The following is a 17,197-nucleotide window of genomic DNA, read 5'->3' as shown; positions in this document are numbered from 1 at the left end:
ATTTCAACTTGGTGGTGATGTTTGAAAAAAAAGTTCATCACATTTTCCCTCATACAGTTATGGAGGTGACATCTAGAATGTACAAAGCAAAAACACTGGTGACTTTTTAAAATATTAATGACACAAAACCAAAAGACAAAGCTGGAACCAGGTTTTTCTTTTTATTGGCTTCATCACAACAATGTGTAAACCAAATGTAAACCATCAGGCTGTCTACACCTTCTTCATCCTCTATCAAATGCTCGCCAACATCCATGAAAAAGAAATGACTTCTTTTTTCCCCATTTGGTTTTCTAACAAAGACCGAAGCAAACAGCAAGTAAACAATTCTTAATTACAAAAATGTCTGCATGCAAAACAAGTTGCCTCTTGTCATCACAGTCCATTTTGTTTGATTTTTAAGTACCTTTCAAGAGAAGCATGGCAAGTTCTGGGCAAAAATGGCATGAGAATGCAGGTCAAACGCCCATACAAACAAACAAAACATACATACATACACACACATATATAAACAACATAGGTGACTCATTGCAAAAAAGAATGAGCTGTTTAACCAGATCAATGTGAACTGTTATATTGGCTACTGTCATGGCCAAAGAACTTGAGCCTAGTCCTGATATGAATCAACCCTGATCTAAATGGACTAGGAGTTCAGAGAAAGACTAGGCCTAGCTCTCCTTCCAGAATAGCAACCCACAGAAAAAAGTCCACTGACTGAACAGGTCAGCGCACATTCATTCATTGACACAACTATGGGAATGTCTATCAGAGTAGGTTTTGGAGGTTTAGGTAATGCCTTGAAGGACCTTGGCTAGTAAGGGGTGTGTATCTTGGGCTGGGTTACTAATATAGTCAAGGGTGGGAATGTGATAGGATGAGTTGTCATGAGTTTGGGGGGGGTTGGGGGGGCGGGGGGTGTTTGGTATCATCGGATCCCAGTTGAGAAGGTAAAAACCCTGCAATTTTTTCCATCTTAATACAGGTGGCTTCACTGAGAACCTCTCTAGAGCACTCATTACAGAATAAGCAGCTAATTCAGCTTGTTGGACCAGATTAGTGGCAGGGTTTTTACTTCCTGAACGCAGGATTCTATACCTCTGGCTTCAGAGGTCAGATGTGAAGGGTCAAGGGTAATCAGTGGTGCGTCTCCAGTTCCAGGATGGTCCACTCGCCCTGCGGGGACGCGGCGTCTTCGGGAGAGTAGCTGGTGACGGTGATACTGGCGGTGGACTCGTCGAGCGGCGAGATGAGCTCGGCCCAGCGCTTGAAGCTCTCCTTCTCGTGCGGCAGGAAGCCGTGTTCGTGCTGCGACAGGGACAGCGTTTGCTTGATGAGGAACTGGGCCAGGTTCAGGTCCTCGGGCACCGAGTTGATGATGCCCAAGCTGGCGTCCTGCTCTGTCAGCAGCTGTTTAAGCAGCCGCCAGTCTCGCTCCGCAAACTCACTGTTCTCCTTCTCCTCCTCTTCCTCTGCCATATCCTCCTCCTCTTCCTCCCCCTCCTCCTGGTTCCTGTGCTCCTCTGCAGCGTTCCTCAGCTCCTTTTCCGGCTGTCGCTGCTGCTGCTCGCTGTGTCGGTCTTTGATGGCGACGTTCGCGTCCGCGTTGTCCATGCTCTGCTCAAAGGCCTCGCTCACATCCATCTCGTAGATGGGGGAGAGGGCTTTGGACGGGCGCCGGCTATGAGTGCTGCTCTGATCCAATCGCTCACAAGCATCAAAGTCCCCTAGAAGCAACCCACAATACACTGCACAGTGACCAACCAGATTCAGACTCAGCGCATCATGTTTGGGTGTTTAGGTATAGTTAGTCATCTTCCTTCCTCTGAATACACACACACACACAGACACACACAAGATTAACCTGATAATGTACAGAGATAGAGACTTAATTTGTGAATCTAGTCCACCTACTGGTTGACAATAGTGTCACCCTCTAACGCAACTGTGTCACAAAGAGTGAATGTCAAGATGATAACTTAATGAACTGCAATTGGCATTCACCATTGTCATTCACCCATTGCGAATGATTCACCATTGTCATTCACTCAATGCAAATGGTTGGGGAAATGAGCAATGGTGCTTCACAGGCTAGGAAGCTGATCTGGAAGAAGCAGCTAAGCAAAGACAAACAAACAAACATCAAAGTCTGCTGCGGGAAGCCACTGGACTTTGACCACTGAATATGTGTGGAGAAGAGGGAGAGGATGGACAGCTACCTTACAGGTGATGCACAGACAGGTAAACGCGACAGGTGCTTCTCGTCAACACGTCCCTTTTAACCCCCACCCCACCGTGGTGGACGTGACAACTCTGCATATGCATTCCATGCCCTTCCTCTCTACGGCAACTCGAGTGCCCGTCAGGCACAAAAGATATGTTTATTAACTTATCACTGAGTACCCGTGCAGAAAGAATTGTATAGATCTGTCGTAAGAAAATGTCAACTGCAGTAGAACTAACACCAAAGATAGTGCTTTCACTGAAAATGAGGGACTAGAGTGCAAATGTTCTTTGACCATGAGGTCTCAACACAGTCAAACACGTTTTAGCAAGCAGTTCCTAGCTTGTTTTTTTTTTTGTTATGCTTCATATGAAATCCACTGGTTGCAAACACTTGATGCTCATGCAGTTAAATGATACTTGACCACTTATTGCTTTTCAAGGTTTAAATGCTTGACTGGGGTCTGTTTGTCTGTAAAGGGAGAGTGCTATGGAGCAGAGCAGGGTGAGGTGCAAAAAACATAACCAGAAGAGACACATAGTGGAACCATGGAGCAACTTTCTAGAAACACCACATACAGAAACTTCTACAGCTACTACCAAATTACAGAAAAAAAGATGGAAAAAAAACTACAGTGTAAAAAACAATATTCCAAAATAAAAAAATCTACAATTAAGGAAATGGGCTGCTATGGACTGGAGCCTAGTGGAGAGAGGAGATCCAATCAGGGAATGGGCATGGAGAAACAAAACAACAGTGACAAGACACACGTAGACTAAATAAAGAAAAAAACAAATAAGCATAATACTCACATACATTTATGAGATTGAAAAACTGATGGTCAACACAATAAAACATGGCTTTCTATGACGTCTCAATGCTGAAAGTGCTTGTCGAGTTAACAGAGTGTATTGATGTGAAGGTGGAGTAGCTGACAGCAACTTAGAGAGAGAGCAGTGAGCAAAGCAGACTTGCTCTCACTGGTGGCTGACACATTTATACAGTACAGCGCCATTTCAATTCTTGTTTCGTTTGGTTTATTTGTTTCTTTCCCTTTTAAATAAAACATCTAGTAGAAAGGAAGTCTGTGCCATTGTATGGTGAGTTAAAATTACAGTGTGAGCCTCTGTATTTTCTATGTAAACAGAAGAAAGTAAAACAAAAATGACAAAAGAACAAAAAAGTAAATAAACAAACAAAACACTCAAAAATGGAACACCTGCATATGAGTGACTTAAAATAGATACAACACAAAGGTTGCAATGCTTTGCATTTTCTTCAATTAAGTATGTACATAAAAGTGCATTGATATGAAATAACACTGGTCTACTTGCCCTGCTATAAGGTAGAGGCTCTCTCAGTCACTCCCTCTGAGCATGTCCCTAAGTGTTGCCATAGTAATCAGGAGTCCCATCACATCTGCACTCTACCCTGAAGTGATAAGGGCAAAGGCGCTTTCTGCATCTAGGTAGTGTAGGTTGCAAAAGCCAACTGAACAGTGTTGTTTGCATTAAAAACTACTTCAGACTCTGATTTTCCATCTTCCAATGGGAAACTTGGTGATAGGGGACTTAAATCAAGACAAAAGGCGACATTTTGACTTTTCCACGAGCTTGAAGATATGAAAAGCGCTTATGGATATGGATTTGCAGACTGAGGTGATACACACTGATATCTACAGGTTGATGGAAATATTTGCTCTTTGACAGATGATTCACATCCTCAAAGACGAATAGGGACAAGTGCCATCAGCATTTGACTCTGGAGAGATTGTATGTTGCAAGATAGTAATACTACTACACTGGACTGCAGCGAGTGAGGCTGGGGGTGGGGTGGGGTGGGAAAGCTGGAGAGTGCTAGGTGTGAGCGGGGGTAGGAGTAAGGGGGGGTGGGGGTGGTTAGTGGGTTTGTGGGAGTGGTTTATGGGGTCGGGGGCGGTCCGTAGAGTGGTTATTATACGTTACCTGCAGGGGAGTGGGAGACGGGGGAGGGGGTGGCTGCTACTGCTGCTGTGTGCTGCTGATGCTGATCGTGTAAGTCCAGCCGGAGCTCGGCACGTGTAGTGTCACCAGGCCGGCTGCAGGGGGCACTGGTGGCCCTCAGTTCCAGGTGGCACGGCCTCTCCTGCTGCAGGGGGGCCGTCTCCCCTCGCCCCTCCCCCCTCACCGGCTCCTGCACCTCCGTCAGGAACACCACCCCCTTGGCAACACCACCGCTCCCCTCCGCCTCCTCTCTGGGTGTAGTGGCACTGGCGGCAGGGGGGTGAGTTGGGGTGCGGCCGTTAGTGTTTGTGGGTGCCTCGGGTTCGAAGACGTCCCCCGCTCCCCCCTCCTCGGAGCCCAGCTCCTCGCACTCGTCCACGGACAGCAGTATGGAGCGGCGGAAGCCTGCGGTGCCGGACGAGGTGGTGGTGGGGGGAGGCCCGGCAGGGAACTGGTTGTCCTGCTCTGACGCGTCCTCGAAGGCCAAGTTCACGATACCCTGGAAGTGTGGAGGCTCTGCCCCCGGATCCCCTCCTCCCACACCTCCTGCACTGCTGTCTCTCCCCCTCAACACCTCCACCTCTGACGTCTCCTCCTCAGACTCCTCTTCCTCTTCCTCCTCCTCTGAGGAGAACAGCTGATGCTCAGGCACGCTCTTCACCTCCCCTTGGTCGAGTGTTGCCACCTCCTCCTGCTGTGTGGGAGTGTCGTCTCCTCCTCCAGCCAACCAGGAGCGAGGCCTTCCACCAACTCCCGCCCCTCGTCTCCTGGCAGCCAATGCGGCGGCCTCCTCCTCGCTGGTGGTGTCGGGCTCGCGACCCCTCAGCCGCACCTCCACACGCAGTGGCCCCCCCATGCCCATGCCCACTCCCATCCCCATAGGCCCGCCCACCTCGCAGCTCTTCAGCTCCTCAGGTGTGCTGGTGTCGCTACTGCTCCTGCCCAGGAAGTCTGGACACCTCATCGTCCCGCAGCGCCACGCGCCCCCCTCTCCCCTCCCCGCGCCCTGCGAGCAGTCGTCGTCCTGCGACCCTCCCGCGTCGTAGTCCTCCGAGCGAGGCTTCATGTCGTCGGATGAGGTGCTGGCAGCGCTGGCCGACTCCGACTCGGGGCTAGCTTGCAGCTGAGGCCTGTTGCGGAGGACGCCCTTTCCTCCGCTGCCACCTCCTCCCCCGCTCCAGGACTCCTCCTGGGGCGTGCTACCCAGGCTGGCCAGGCTGCTGGGGGTGCCCACGGAGGCAGAGGCTGAGGCGGATGCAGAGGGAGCTGCTGGTTGTTGCGAGGCGTCCCCTGAATCTCGGGGTGACAGTGGGGTGCTGTGTGTGTGCTGTGTGGATGCACGATGCTGTGGAGCTGTTCCTGCTGCCGTTTTCTCGTCGGGGCACACTCGTGATGTGGTGGTGGAGCAGGCACTGGCAGCTTCTTGAGACGCTGGTCGGCTCAGCTGGTCAGCTGGTGCGGCTGGCTGGGTAGGAGTGCTGGACGACATGGCTGAACTGAGCGTTTCTTGGTTGGCCACTTTCTGGAGCCCTGATCTGGCTGCTTTTGTGCTGAGGGACCCTGCTGCTGCTGCTGCTGCTGATGATGATGATGTTGATGTGCTAGTGTGCGGAGGCTGTGTGTGTGGTGCCTTCTCGCTGGGCTGAGCGTGCGCTGGTTTGGTCTCGGAGGTCTTCGCCCCAGCTGGCTCCTTGGCTGTGGCTGTCGTCTTCTTGGTGGTGGCAGCAGCGCTTGTTTTGGTCTGGCCAGCTGTTTTGGCTGCCTCGTGGGGGGCCGCCTTGGGCTTGGGTGTGGCCCTGCTGCCGGTGGAGAGGGGGGAAGGCTTGGAGGACGCAGAGGGAGGCTTGGCAGCTCTAGCAGCAGGCGTGGTGGAAGACGGGGCTGAGGATGAGGATGAGGAAGAGGCGGCCGGCTTGGACACGCGCTTCTTCTCCTCATCCTTCTTGGGAGATGCTGTCTTCTTGGTGCTGGAGGCTGAGCTCGGTCTCGAACCTGTAAAATGAATATGAAGATCAAAAACCACAAGAAGCAGAACTGGGTACAGGGCAGCACAGTACAGTGCAGCTCAGCAGTAAAATACAGTGCAAAAATGCCCGAAATACAAAAAAAAAAAGTTTCTAAATGCAACACGCTGAACAAAATAGTGCTACTTGAGATGTTTGCAAAGGATGTCAAGAACAGGTGTTATAAGGAATACTCAAAAGAGAAGGGAAAGGAAGAAAAGGAAAAGGAAGCAGGCATGCATGCTGTACGCACCATGGTTGTCTGAGGGGCTGGAGGTGGCTGGTGAGGCCCGGGGCTTGCTGTCTGTCCTGCCCGCAGGGGTGGAGGCAGTGCTGGGCCTGCTGACTGCTCCAGTACGGACTTTACTGGCCTCCTTCACACCAGAGCTGCTACTGGGACTGCACAGACACAGACACAGACACAGACACAGCAGGACGGAGAGGTGGTTAATGTATGTACTACATTGTATATCTTTCAGTCTCTCTGTCTGTCTGTTTCTCTCACTCCTAGAGTTGTTCCTGGGGCTACTAGTGTCACAGCACAGCCATTGGCAGGGATATGGGTACATCATTCCAATTCATCCTGGCACACCCTTTTATTGGTAAATGCCAACCAGTGACCGTAAAGGTGATAGATGGGATCGGATGGCTCCAGGCCCCTGGCTATGCATGAGGCAAAGACCACTGCTGTTGGCACTGCTATTGAGTTTATATAGTGGATTGGATTTTAAAGACACAGCATGCAAATTAGCACATACCAGGTGCCACCAAAATTGATTATGCCGTTAAACCTAATAACTATCAATGGCATGTGTACAAAGTTATATTACAGCTATGAAACAAGGAAAAACCAAAGCACTGTATGGTAGTAATAAATAATAGGCGAACGCAAAAAATAACTGAGAGCAACTGCAACCATAAAGAGCTGTGCTTCAGTCATTTCAGAAACGTAGCAGTACAGTTAATAGCCAGATGCCTTGGCCTGCACACATGCAACCCACTGACCAGAGTGTGGAGCAAGTGCTCCTGCTCACTTTATTATTCAGCAGAATTGAATGCCAACCTCACTGTGGGTACACATCAGAAACGACCAAAGCGACCGAGTAGCTGAAGTCGTCGAAAGATTCCGCCATGAAATTGCTGTATTCGCTCTGGACGTGATATTGTCATGTATGATTTAGCTGATCACAGAACGGCTCTGGTTTGCCTTTTTAACTTCTGAAATTCACTCTGGACATTTCGCTTCCCTGCCAACGTATTTGCTTAATTACATACAGTAATTCGTCGGGTTTGCCAGCCCTCTACAGAAAAGTAATGACTTCCAGCGCTTTGCGCGGTTCTGGTGTACACACAGTTCGCTGTTTATTACTGAGCAGTATTGTGTTGCTCACCTGCTGGTCTTCTCCTGCTCCGCTCGGGGGCTGCTCTTGGCAGGGGCAGCTCTGGGCGTCACCTTGGCCTGGGGCTTTGGCCTGGAGCCTGCGGTGGTGGAGAAACAGAGAAAGAGACTCATTAACAACATTGTAAACAAGACTGCACTCAACATAATAATGGTAGAGCAGATCAGCATTGAGCACAGATACTTCATTGATTCCAAAGGAAATTGAGGGCTTAAAAACTAAATTAATAGTCATAACAACAATGATGATGTACTCAACTTGTATGTACTCTACTTGTATAGCACAAATCATAGTGCTGTTACAATTCACAATGCTCAAAGTGCTTTAATAGCTTGGCAGAAACACATGTTAGTGACACACCTCCTTAACCCTATCCAGACTGGGGGGGGGCTAAAAGTGCCCGCACCAACTTTGATGTAGTATAATTCCTTAACGACTTAAGCTATGACTACGAAACTTGGTGACTTTTCCTAACATTTAGTTGGCTACAGTTTAGTACCAAAAGATTATGTTTATCATTTTTGCCGTTGCCATGGCAACGGTTTTCTGACAGGTATGTCTGACCGAAAATCACTGATCTAAGTCTCATTATTGTTCCTTTTTCACATTTTTTTGCTATTTCCATTAGCATCAGACAGCTTTGTGAACATTAAAGTGGTCTGAAGCATATAATCATTAAAATTTAAGTGCATTACCTAAATTTGATGGAAAATACATTATGGCGAGATTTTGGGTATTATAAACAGATGATGTCATAATGACGTCATAATACCAGATAATGACACAAAAATTATGTCATTCATAGATGTCCATATGTAGATCATCTCCCCAAAGTTTGGTGGTCATACCTTATTCCGTTCATGAGTTATGAGGGGGGGGTCAAAAGAGCCCCCCCCCAGGCCCAGGAATGCCAAAAAAGCCCAGTCTGAATAGGGTTAAAGGGGTATGCCACTATTTTGGGGCTTAATACAGTTAAAATCGTTGGCCAGGGTTTATAAAGGTGGTAACGTGTCTTATTTTTCATGTAAGCCGTTGTCTTGCTTGAAGACAACTTAAAAGAGGGAGCATGTCGCATGCTATAATGCTACACGGATCCATTGACTTTCACTAGCTTAGCGACATATTCCCTCTTTTAACTTGTCTCAAAGCATGTCTATAGTGACTATTCTTCATCCTTCTATTCTACTGCTATTCCAGTTGGATCCCATAGCACTAGTGGCTCCATCTCGGCTAGACGTTAATTAATTTGGTCTAAGGACACAGCACAGAGGACACGAACGTGCGTACGTGTGTGATAAATCTGATATGATGTGTGTGTTTGATCAGCCGGTTAAATATTCTAGCTGGCATAGAGGGTTTAAGAAGAAGATTCATCATTATCATCATCACATACACGCAATGAATCTATACACCGACAGTCAATATTCAGTAATCAAGTTCACATCCTATTCCCCTTTGGGAAAAATCTCCCATTTCAACAGAATTGGATTTGTTCAGTTGAAATCTTACAGTTCTGGTATGTAGAAGTAAACCTTACACTTTCTGTGTAGGACTACATGCATACGACGAGTCCACAGACATACACACACACAGACACGTGTCCTGGTGGCTAGATGTGGATAGAGGGGAGGTTAAGGCAACAGGGAGACACATCGCCAATGCCACTCTAATGGAGCTCTGCTATTTATTGGCCTCCGCATGCTGACAGCTCTGCTATTGGCCTTGCCCTTCGCACACTCACGGGTTAGCAGCAGGAGTAATGCCGCCTTCACATCCTGGCCAGAGCTGTCAATTAGTCATTCTAACGAGCATTGCAGTGGGCACACCACAGCAAGGAGGGGAAAACTACTAAGAAAGGAGAGGACAGAGGAGAGGAGAGGAGAAGGTGGAAGACCTGATGAGAGAGGAGAGAGAGGAGATGAAAGGAAAGGAAAGGAAAGGAAAGGAAAGGAAAGGAAAGAAGAGAAGAGAAGAGAAGAGAAGAGAAGAGAAGAGAAGAGAGGAGAGGAGAGGAGAGAAGGGAGACATAATGATAGAGAACTGAGAGGAGAGGAGAGGAGATGGAAGGCAAGAGAAGGGAGCAAAGAGAGGAGAGGGGAAGAAAAGAGAGGGGAGGGAAGAGGAGTGAAGGGAGGAGGGAAGCGAAAAGAGGAAAGGGGAGGAGAGAAGAGAAAAACAGGAGAGGAAAATGGAGGATGGAACACGAGGTACGCCAGCAGTGAATCGATCCTCAGTGTTTGGCTGAAGAGGAGCGCTAACAGAAACTGTTAGGCAGAGCAGAGCGTTCTCACCTCTATCACATTACCCTGCTCACACCATTCAATTTATGCACATATAGAGAATGTACATCATAAAGCATCGTACACCCGTACACTCACACAAACACACGACAGGCAAGAGAGGTAATTAATTATAGTATAGTGTATGGTGTGCCTATATGTGGAACTGACTGTGTGTGTGTGTGTGTGTGTGTGTGTGTGTGTGTGTGTGTGTGTGTGTGTGTGTGTGTGTGTGTGTGTGTGTCAGCAGTTTTAACCTTCATTGCCTCAGTGATGTGTGTGTATGTACTGTATCGTGTGTGTGTGTGTGTTATGTGTGTATGTGTGTATGTGTGTATGTGTGTTATCGTGTGTGTGTCCCTAACCTGTCATAGCCCAGTCAGTCACTTGCACACTGTGTTTGAGATAGCCCGATTTGAGAAGCAAACAAGATGACACTCACACAATCAATTTAAACAGAAGAAACGGGAGGAGAGATGAATGGATACAGGGGGAGGGGGATAGAATGTAAAGAGAGAAAGACACTGAGAGAATGTTCTAGACAGACAGTCAATAAAAGAAAAGACACTGAGCACAAACCATAAGGAGAGATGGACCCATCAAGGAGAGAGGAAGAAGGGAAGAAAGAGAGAGAAAGAGAGAGAGAGAGAGAGAGAGAGAGAGAGAGAGAGAGAGAGAGAGAGAGACTGATCTGAAAAGGGTGGAAACGAATAGATGGGAGAAAGCAGGTACATGGGACAAGTAGACATTCAAATACACAATACAGAGAGAGGAGACTAAGCAAAGGGTGGCAGAGATGGACAGACACAGGGCAGAGAGAGAAAGAAAGAAGTAGAGAGAGATGGAGAGAAAGAGAGGAGTAAATGAACTGAAAAAGGCGAGCAGCAGAGAGGAGATGGGGGTAAAGAAAGCAGCGACGACTTAATATTCTGGAGGAGCAGTGAAGCAGAGCGCAGCGCAGCGCTCTCCTGATCCCAAACGCACGCGAGCTGTGAAGCGAAGCACTCCCTGATCCGAGACTCACTCACTCCCAACTCATAGAGCTGAGACAGAGAGCCACTGAAACACAATGAACACACACCCACACACACACACACGCGCGCGCGCGCACACACACACACGCCCAGATGCACAGACGTACCTAAGCAATACCTACTGTACACATACACACAGCAGATCCAAAATTCATTCACTACCAACTCCCAACTCATACAGCAATGACCCCCCCCCCCCACACACACACACACCTGAGTAATACCCTTATATAGTCCTGAACACAAAATCCCAAATGGCATTTGGGTGGAATACTGTTCTTCAAACATCGATCCAACCACAGAAAATTCCACAGACTTTCAATATGGTAATACTCTGTTAATTCGCCTCTTTCGCTGTGAAATGTTTTCCCCTCACGCTCTCTCTGAGAACAACACGCTCTACTTAACTGTCCAAGTCCTCATACTGGCTGCTAATTTCTGGGTGTTTATGCCAGTGCCTTCAGACTGGGTATGAACTCTCTTGTAGAACAATGGATGACTGGAGTCCATTCAGTGACAGAAGAACATGTTGTACTAACAAGGGAAAGGGGTTGTTCAAGGCCAACAATGGAACAATTGAGCAATAATTTAACTCATACACAAAATCACTGTGTAGCAAGCGATAAGCTTACCTTTATAAGGAAAAACACAAGATAGGATATAATTAGTAGTAGAGCTGGCAATATTGATGGGAGTTCTGGACAGTGTTTCCGAGAATAAACCATACAACGTCCCCTACTGTTTCAGTAAATTGTAGTCAATTCCCAGTTGTAACTGTATATCAGGATGGTCTACTCTACGCAAAGACAGAATGCTGGTTTTGGGACTACAAGCATGATGACTGTGATGTGATGATTGTGAATAAATGTCACTCAACATCTCATGGCTTCTGGTTTGATGCAGTACCATGTTGCACCAGTGTATTATACACATGCAATAATGCCGGTAATCAAATTGAATGCGATGTAATGTAATAATTGAAGACATTTCTCTAAGAAACGATAGTGTGTGGGAGTTGTCCTAAGTGTGTGGGAGTTGTCCTATAAACACTGTTCTCTGTAGCATTCCTTCACTCCCGCACCATCTGCTGTGGGTATCAGGTCTCCACGGTAACAGAATGCCAACCTGTGAGGATGACCTTCATTCTAGACAGAGGAGTCGCCAGAGGGAGCCCAGAGGGGGCGGTTGAGAGGAGGGGACAGGAGGAAGATAGGGAGAGAGAGAGGAAACAGGGAAGGGGGGGGAGGCACAGTCTCCTGGTAAACTTTCCTTTCAAAGTATTTCAGAACAGCCATACGACCTGCTGCATAAAAAATAGGGACAGAGGAGGTCCATAAACAATTCACCTGCATTTCCCCCACTGAATTGCTACAATAATGTCTTTGAGGTGTTGCACATAGGACCCAACAGGGGCAACCAGAAGCAGGGGAGGCGGGGTGGGGGGGAATGGAGGCACTGTCTCTGGGTGAACTTGCCTTTTAAGCGCTTCACTACACAATTAAGCTGATGCAGGAAAATTGGCCTGGGCTTTTTACTCCAGTGAATTGCTCAGGTGATGTATCATCTCTGAGGTGTTGCACACACCACATGAAACCATGATTTTATCCAGCAAAGCTTGCTAGCACAGCAGAAACCTAACACTCTCAGTAATCTCCGCCTTAAAAACAACAAAACCATGCATACGTACCCTTACCGCCTGCCATGTCCATTTTATGTGTACATTAGAATGCCAAAATGAATAAGGGAATATGTAGACCTATGTCCATGTCAATTTGTGTCTGAATATCCCACATTTACCCAAATGGACAATACAAATGAAGCATATGCAGCAACATTTTTTTGCCAAAAATGTTAATATGATCATTCATAATTCATGATTTAAATCACTGGCAGCTCTAGCCCATCTGTTTCCACAGCTCTTGTTTGGACTCCCTTCCCCTCTACTGAACTAATATTACACAGAAGCACAGCATGGCAATGATGTACATGCACACTGGACAGTATTTGGACATGGTAATGATGCATGTAGACTGCACAGTGATGTTGTCTGCTGACAGAGGCAGACGCCATATGGAGGTAGACCAGTCTTCTGCTGAGTTGCACATTCACTAATGTGCTCAGCAGAGTGCTGCTGCTTGGTTGGTTGGATACATTCACCAGTGAGGTGCACAAACCAACAAGAGCAGCATGTCTACTAAATATCTGCACCTATAAATATACTGTAGCTGGTTATTGAAGCCATACCAAAGATGTCGATTGGTTGAGGTTTGGAGGGCGCTAAAGCGATAAAATAAATGCCTCGGCATGGCAACCTTACGAAAGGAATCAATACCCTTGACTCATGAGTGAGAAGGAATGAGGAATAGGGATACAAGTGGTGACCAAGTCAAACGAGTTTAGTTGTAAGCAGCTGGACACCTGGATGTTTTTTTAAAGTATTTTTTGGGGGGCTTTTTGGCCTTTATTATTATAGGACAGTGTGAGAGTAGACAGGGAGTGATTGGGAAAGAGAGATGGGGCAGGACCGGGAAATGACCCCGGCCGGACTCGAACCGGGGTCCCCGTTGGTAATGTAAGCCCAAATGTGGGGGGCTTAGACCTAGATGTTTTTCTAGCTTGAATGTGTCACCCTGTCCAAATAGCGTCATCTTGCTTGATGTTTGAGGCACCAGGTGACAACAGAGACCATGACCTTACTCACCTCCACCGACTGGCACGCAATCTCTATCTGGAGTTGATCGCCTTCCCTAATTAGACGACTGAACTGGACTTCTCCCGCTGCACCAGACTCCTTTGGAAAGCTTAGAAGCCTTTTATTCCCTTGAAGTTGTTCCAGGAGAGAGCCAGAATCCCACTCTTAACCTCTATGCACAGATAAATGCATTAACCCACAAGGCAAGATGCTATCCTATCCTGCTATCTTCGCTAATAGAAAAACATGCACGCACATTGCATTGCTCTTCCAGTAAGGGAAATATGATATTATCGGTTGGTGGGGGATCGTGGCAAAGGAGGAGTTGGGAGGTTGATGCTATTGCTGAGTAACCTGACTGTGCTGTGCTGTGCTGTGCTGTGCTGTGCTGTGCTGTGCTGTGCTGTGCTGTGCTGTGCTGTGCTGTGCAGGCCCAAGGGGTTGGGATTAAGGCACGCTTAAAATAGCAGCCAGCCTGACTCTCACAAACATCCCTTTCTCTCCCTCACACACACGCATCACCTGAGCCTTGTGATGCAGCCTTGAGGAGCAGTGAAGTGTCAACACGTTACGAGAGCGAAAGAGAGCGTGTCAGAGGGCCTTCACTGAATAAGTGCACCTTTTCACACACCCACAGGCACGCACAAACACAACATCTGAACTTTCAGAGAAATAAACTGCTCCGATACATCCATCCACAGAGACACACAGACACACACACACAGACTGACACATACACGCAAACGCATACACACACACAACCTCCTACTCCTCTTCCTCCTCTCCTGAGGTCTGGTGAAGCAGCTAATCTGCTAAATGCTCACTCAAGTAGCTCCACCACCACCACCTGTAAATCTGTCTATGAGCAAACACTATTTATAGCAGCTGCCTCCCCCAGCAGAGACGGTGACAGAGCAGGAAGAGGCTGCCACAGAGGAGAAGAGGGAGAGGAGCAGGAGAGCAGGAGAGAGGGGGAGACACACAGTGACCGAGCAGGGGGTAGGACAGAGGGGAGGAGGGGAGGAGAAGAGAGTAGTGGAGAGGAAAGGGGCTCAATAAGAGTGAATGAGGCGTGGAGAAGAGGAGAGCAGAGATGGAAAGGAGGACAGGGGTAGGCAGTGGCAGTGGCAGAGGCATGGTGCATCCCTCTCTCTCTCTCTCTGTGGCAGAGGGTGCGAGCCTTTCCTTCACAATATGTTTAGCTCTGCGCCCTGACAGTAAAGAAGTACCGGTAATTAAAGTTGAGAGTCTGAGTGGGGCAGTATGGCAGTCAGAGAGGGTGGGGGTTCATGTGGGTGCTTTGACCTGCAGGTGGCAGGGTTGGTTTGGTAGGTTGGTTGGCTGCCATAGTTGTTGTTGGTCTGGCTGACTGTGTGTTGGTATGTTCCATTATTCACCCTCTGTACTGTGTACCTTGTTTGAGTGCAGTGAAGTACCCTTTCCACCCTCCGCGATTCACGAGGCGAGTACATTCCGATTCCCGTTCTGTCTGATACACTTAACGGAAATGACGGTTGGTCGCGTGTCATCCGAGTTTACCAACCGCCAATATGCAATTCAACACGGAAGGCACTGTTCCTTATGCTGACACTTTTTAAAGTTACCCCTGCCTCTAATACACATGGCGATTGTCTTTGGAATCAAAACTATGCTGTTATCACGGAGATTCAACCGTTTGACAGATCTGACACTCAACTACGTCACAAACATGGCGGCCGTTGAGTGCGAAAAGTGTACAGTAACTCCACACTTCGAAAAATGGCCGTTTTGGGGGCGTTATCCGGGTAATTTACAGTACACTTTACCGTCGCGATTAGAAATGGAACACCCTGCGTACCCAAACACAGTGCGGAAAGGGCGGACAGTACGAGTATTGGAACACACCATGTGAGTGTGTTTCTCACTCACCGGTAGCTGGCTGTGTGCTGCTGTGACGTAGGCTGCCAGAGCTGTTATCGGGGGATGCGCTGCCTGATGTTGGGGGTGTGGCCTGTCCATCTGCATCCTTGCTGACTCCTCCCACTCTCGCCGTCTTCACTGCCCGGGTCTGTCCCGTCGCTCCACTGCCCGTCGACGCCTGTGTGGGTTTGGCTCTCGCGCCCGCTGTTCCCACACCTGCCTTCTTCTCCTGCCCATCCTTCGCAGCCCCTGCCTTCCCTGTGGGAGACCCCTTAGGCCCATTAGCATGGGCGCTGGCGTCAGTTCTTCGTGCCGTGGCTGTGCCGTTTACAACAGGTTTGGTGCCACCAGCAGCTGTGGCTCCAGTAGACGCCGCCTTGGCTTTGGCCGTGGAGCTCCGGTCCAGAGGGGGTCGGGTCTTGTCGCTCTTGCCCCGCAGAGGTTCTCCGTTGCTGGACTTGGCAGCCGTGGCAGCGCCCCTGGCCGCTGGGGAGGTGTGGGCCGGGGTGCCCAGGCCGTCGGACTTCATGGCGGTGCGGTGGGGGGTGGCGGGAGAGGAGGAGGAGGAGTGGGGGGTGGAGGTCGGCCGCTGGGCGGGGCGAGAAACCCTCGGGGACCGGTGTGGAGTCGGGCTCTCAGAAGGAGACGCAGGACCCGACGAACATTTCACTCTCTTCTGCTGAGAAGAGAGATGGATAGACAGAGAGGAAGAGTGAGCAAGTGATTTAAAAAATAGAAAGACGAGACAAGAAACATGCAAAGTCTGAAGCACTGTACATTTCACTTATTTCTGCTATAAGGATAGGAGATAAGGGGAGAGGAGGAGTGGAGAGAGAGCGAGCGAGCGAGAGAGAGAGAGAGAGATATTCACAACAGCGTGAGCCAAGAGAGAGACTTTTCAAAGGCTGAAATATTCTTCATCTTCGCCGCTGCCATCTGGTCGACAGTCATGTAATCAAAGCCAACTGTTGCGTGACTGTAGCGAGACAATCACTCCTACATGCCTCTTTGGCATATCAACACTGAACAATTGTTTAGAAAGAACAACACCTTGCAGACTAATGCTTCTGTCATGTTTCATTTCATCTCCAGAGCACAACTGCTGATCATAGGTGTGCACAGATAGGGACGAGGTGGTGCTAAAGCACCTGTCCCTATGCCATACTTGACAAAAATACCCTTTGAAGTTTGTTTTTGTCACAATGTACTGTGGTTCATGTTGACATGATAATCCACAAATGCGTCACGATCAAAAGCATATGACATTAATGCCCCGGTACAATACATAGCCTCTGTAGCCAAACTACGGCAGCCGGAAGTTCCACATGCCCCAAACACCTAGGGGCTAGAAAACAGGACAGGCCAAAGACTGAAAAAAAACCCCATAAGAACGTACTAGGCCAAAAACTGTGATGCAGTACGGTAACACATCCAGACAGGCCAGGTCAAAGAGACTGGGAACTGGCATCCAGTACTGGCACTGTCCATCCTCCCCTGCCCTCTCTCCTCCATACACTCTTGCACCCCTCTTTTCATTCCTTTCCTCCCTTCCCAATCCTCTCTTCTTCACTCCAGCGATGTCATACTGTCATCCCACCCTTTCCCATTCCTTCTCTCCCATCTTTTCCTCCTAATTTCCTCTGTCCTTCTCTCCCCTACTCTTCATTTTCCACTCCTCCTTTTCCAC

General features: G+C 48.5%; 1 protein-coding gene across 2 annotated transcripts in view; it reads right to left on the bottom strand.

Moving 5' to 3' along the window:
* Nucleotides 1-900: 900 nt before the first annotated feature.
* The window catches only part of btbd8 (BTB domain containing 8), a 67,855-nt gene continuing 51,558 nt past the window's right edge, over nucleotides 901-17,197 (bottom strand). The window contains exons 15-19 of one of the 2 annotated variants that reach the window (XM_063200909.1): nucleotides 15,520-16,189; nucleotides 7,598-7,685; nucleotides 6,460-6,605; nucleotides 4,186-6,195; nucleotides 901-1,724 (exon numbers count right to left, since the gene is read on the bottom strand). In XM_063200909.1, coding sequence (XP_063056979.1) covers nucleotides 1,135-1,724; nucleotides 4,186-6,195; nucleotides 6,460-6,605; nucleotides 7,598-7,685; nucleotides 15,520-16,189 — 3,504 coding nt within the window. In that variant the 3' untranslated portion in view covers nucleotides 901-1,134. The remainder of the gene's footprint in view (nucleotides 1,725-4,185; nucleotides 6,196-6,459; nucleotides 6,606-7,597; nucleotides 7,686-15,519; nucleotides 16,190-17,197) is intronic. The other variant, XM_063200910.1, reaches the window with a different exon arrangement.

This window comes from Engraulis encrasicolus, chromosome 6 (genome assembly GCF_034702125.1).
Source record: "Engraulis encrasicolus isolate BLACKSEA-1 chromosome 6, IST_EnEncr_1.0, whole genome shotgun sequence".
In the NCBI taxonomy this organism is placed as follows: Eukaryota; Metazoa; Chordata; class Actinopteri; order Clupeiformes; family Engraulidae; genus Engraulis; species Engraulis encrasicolus.
This window is presented reverse-complemented; position numbering and strand designations above follow the sequence as displayed.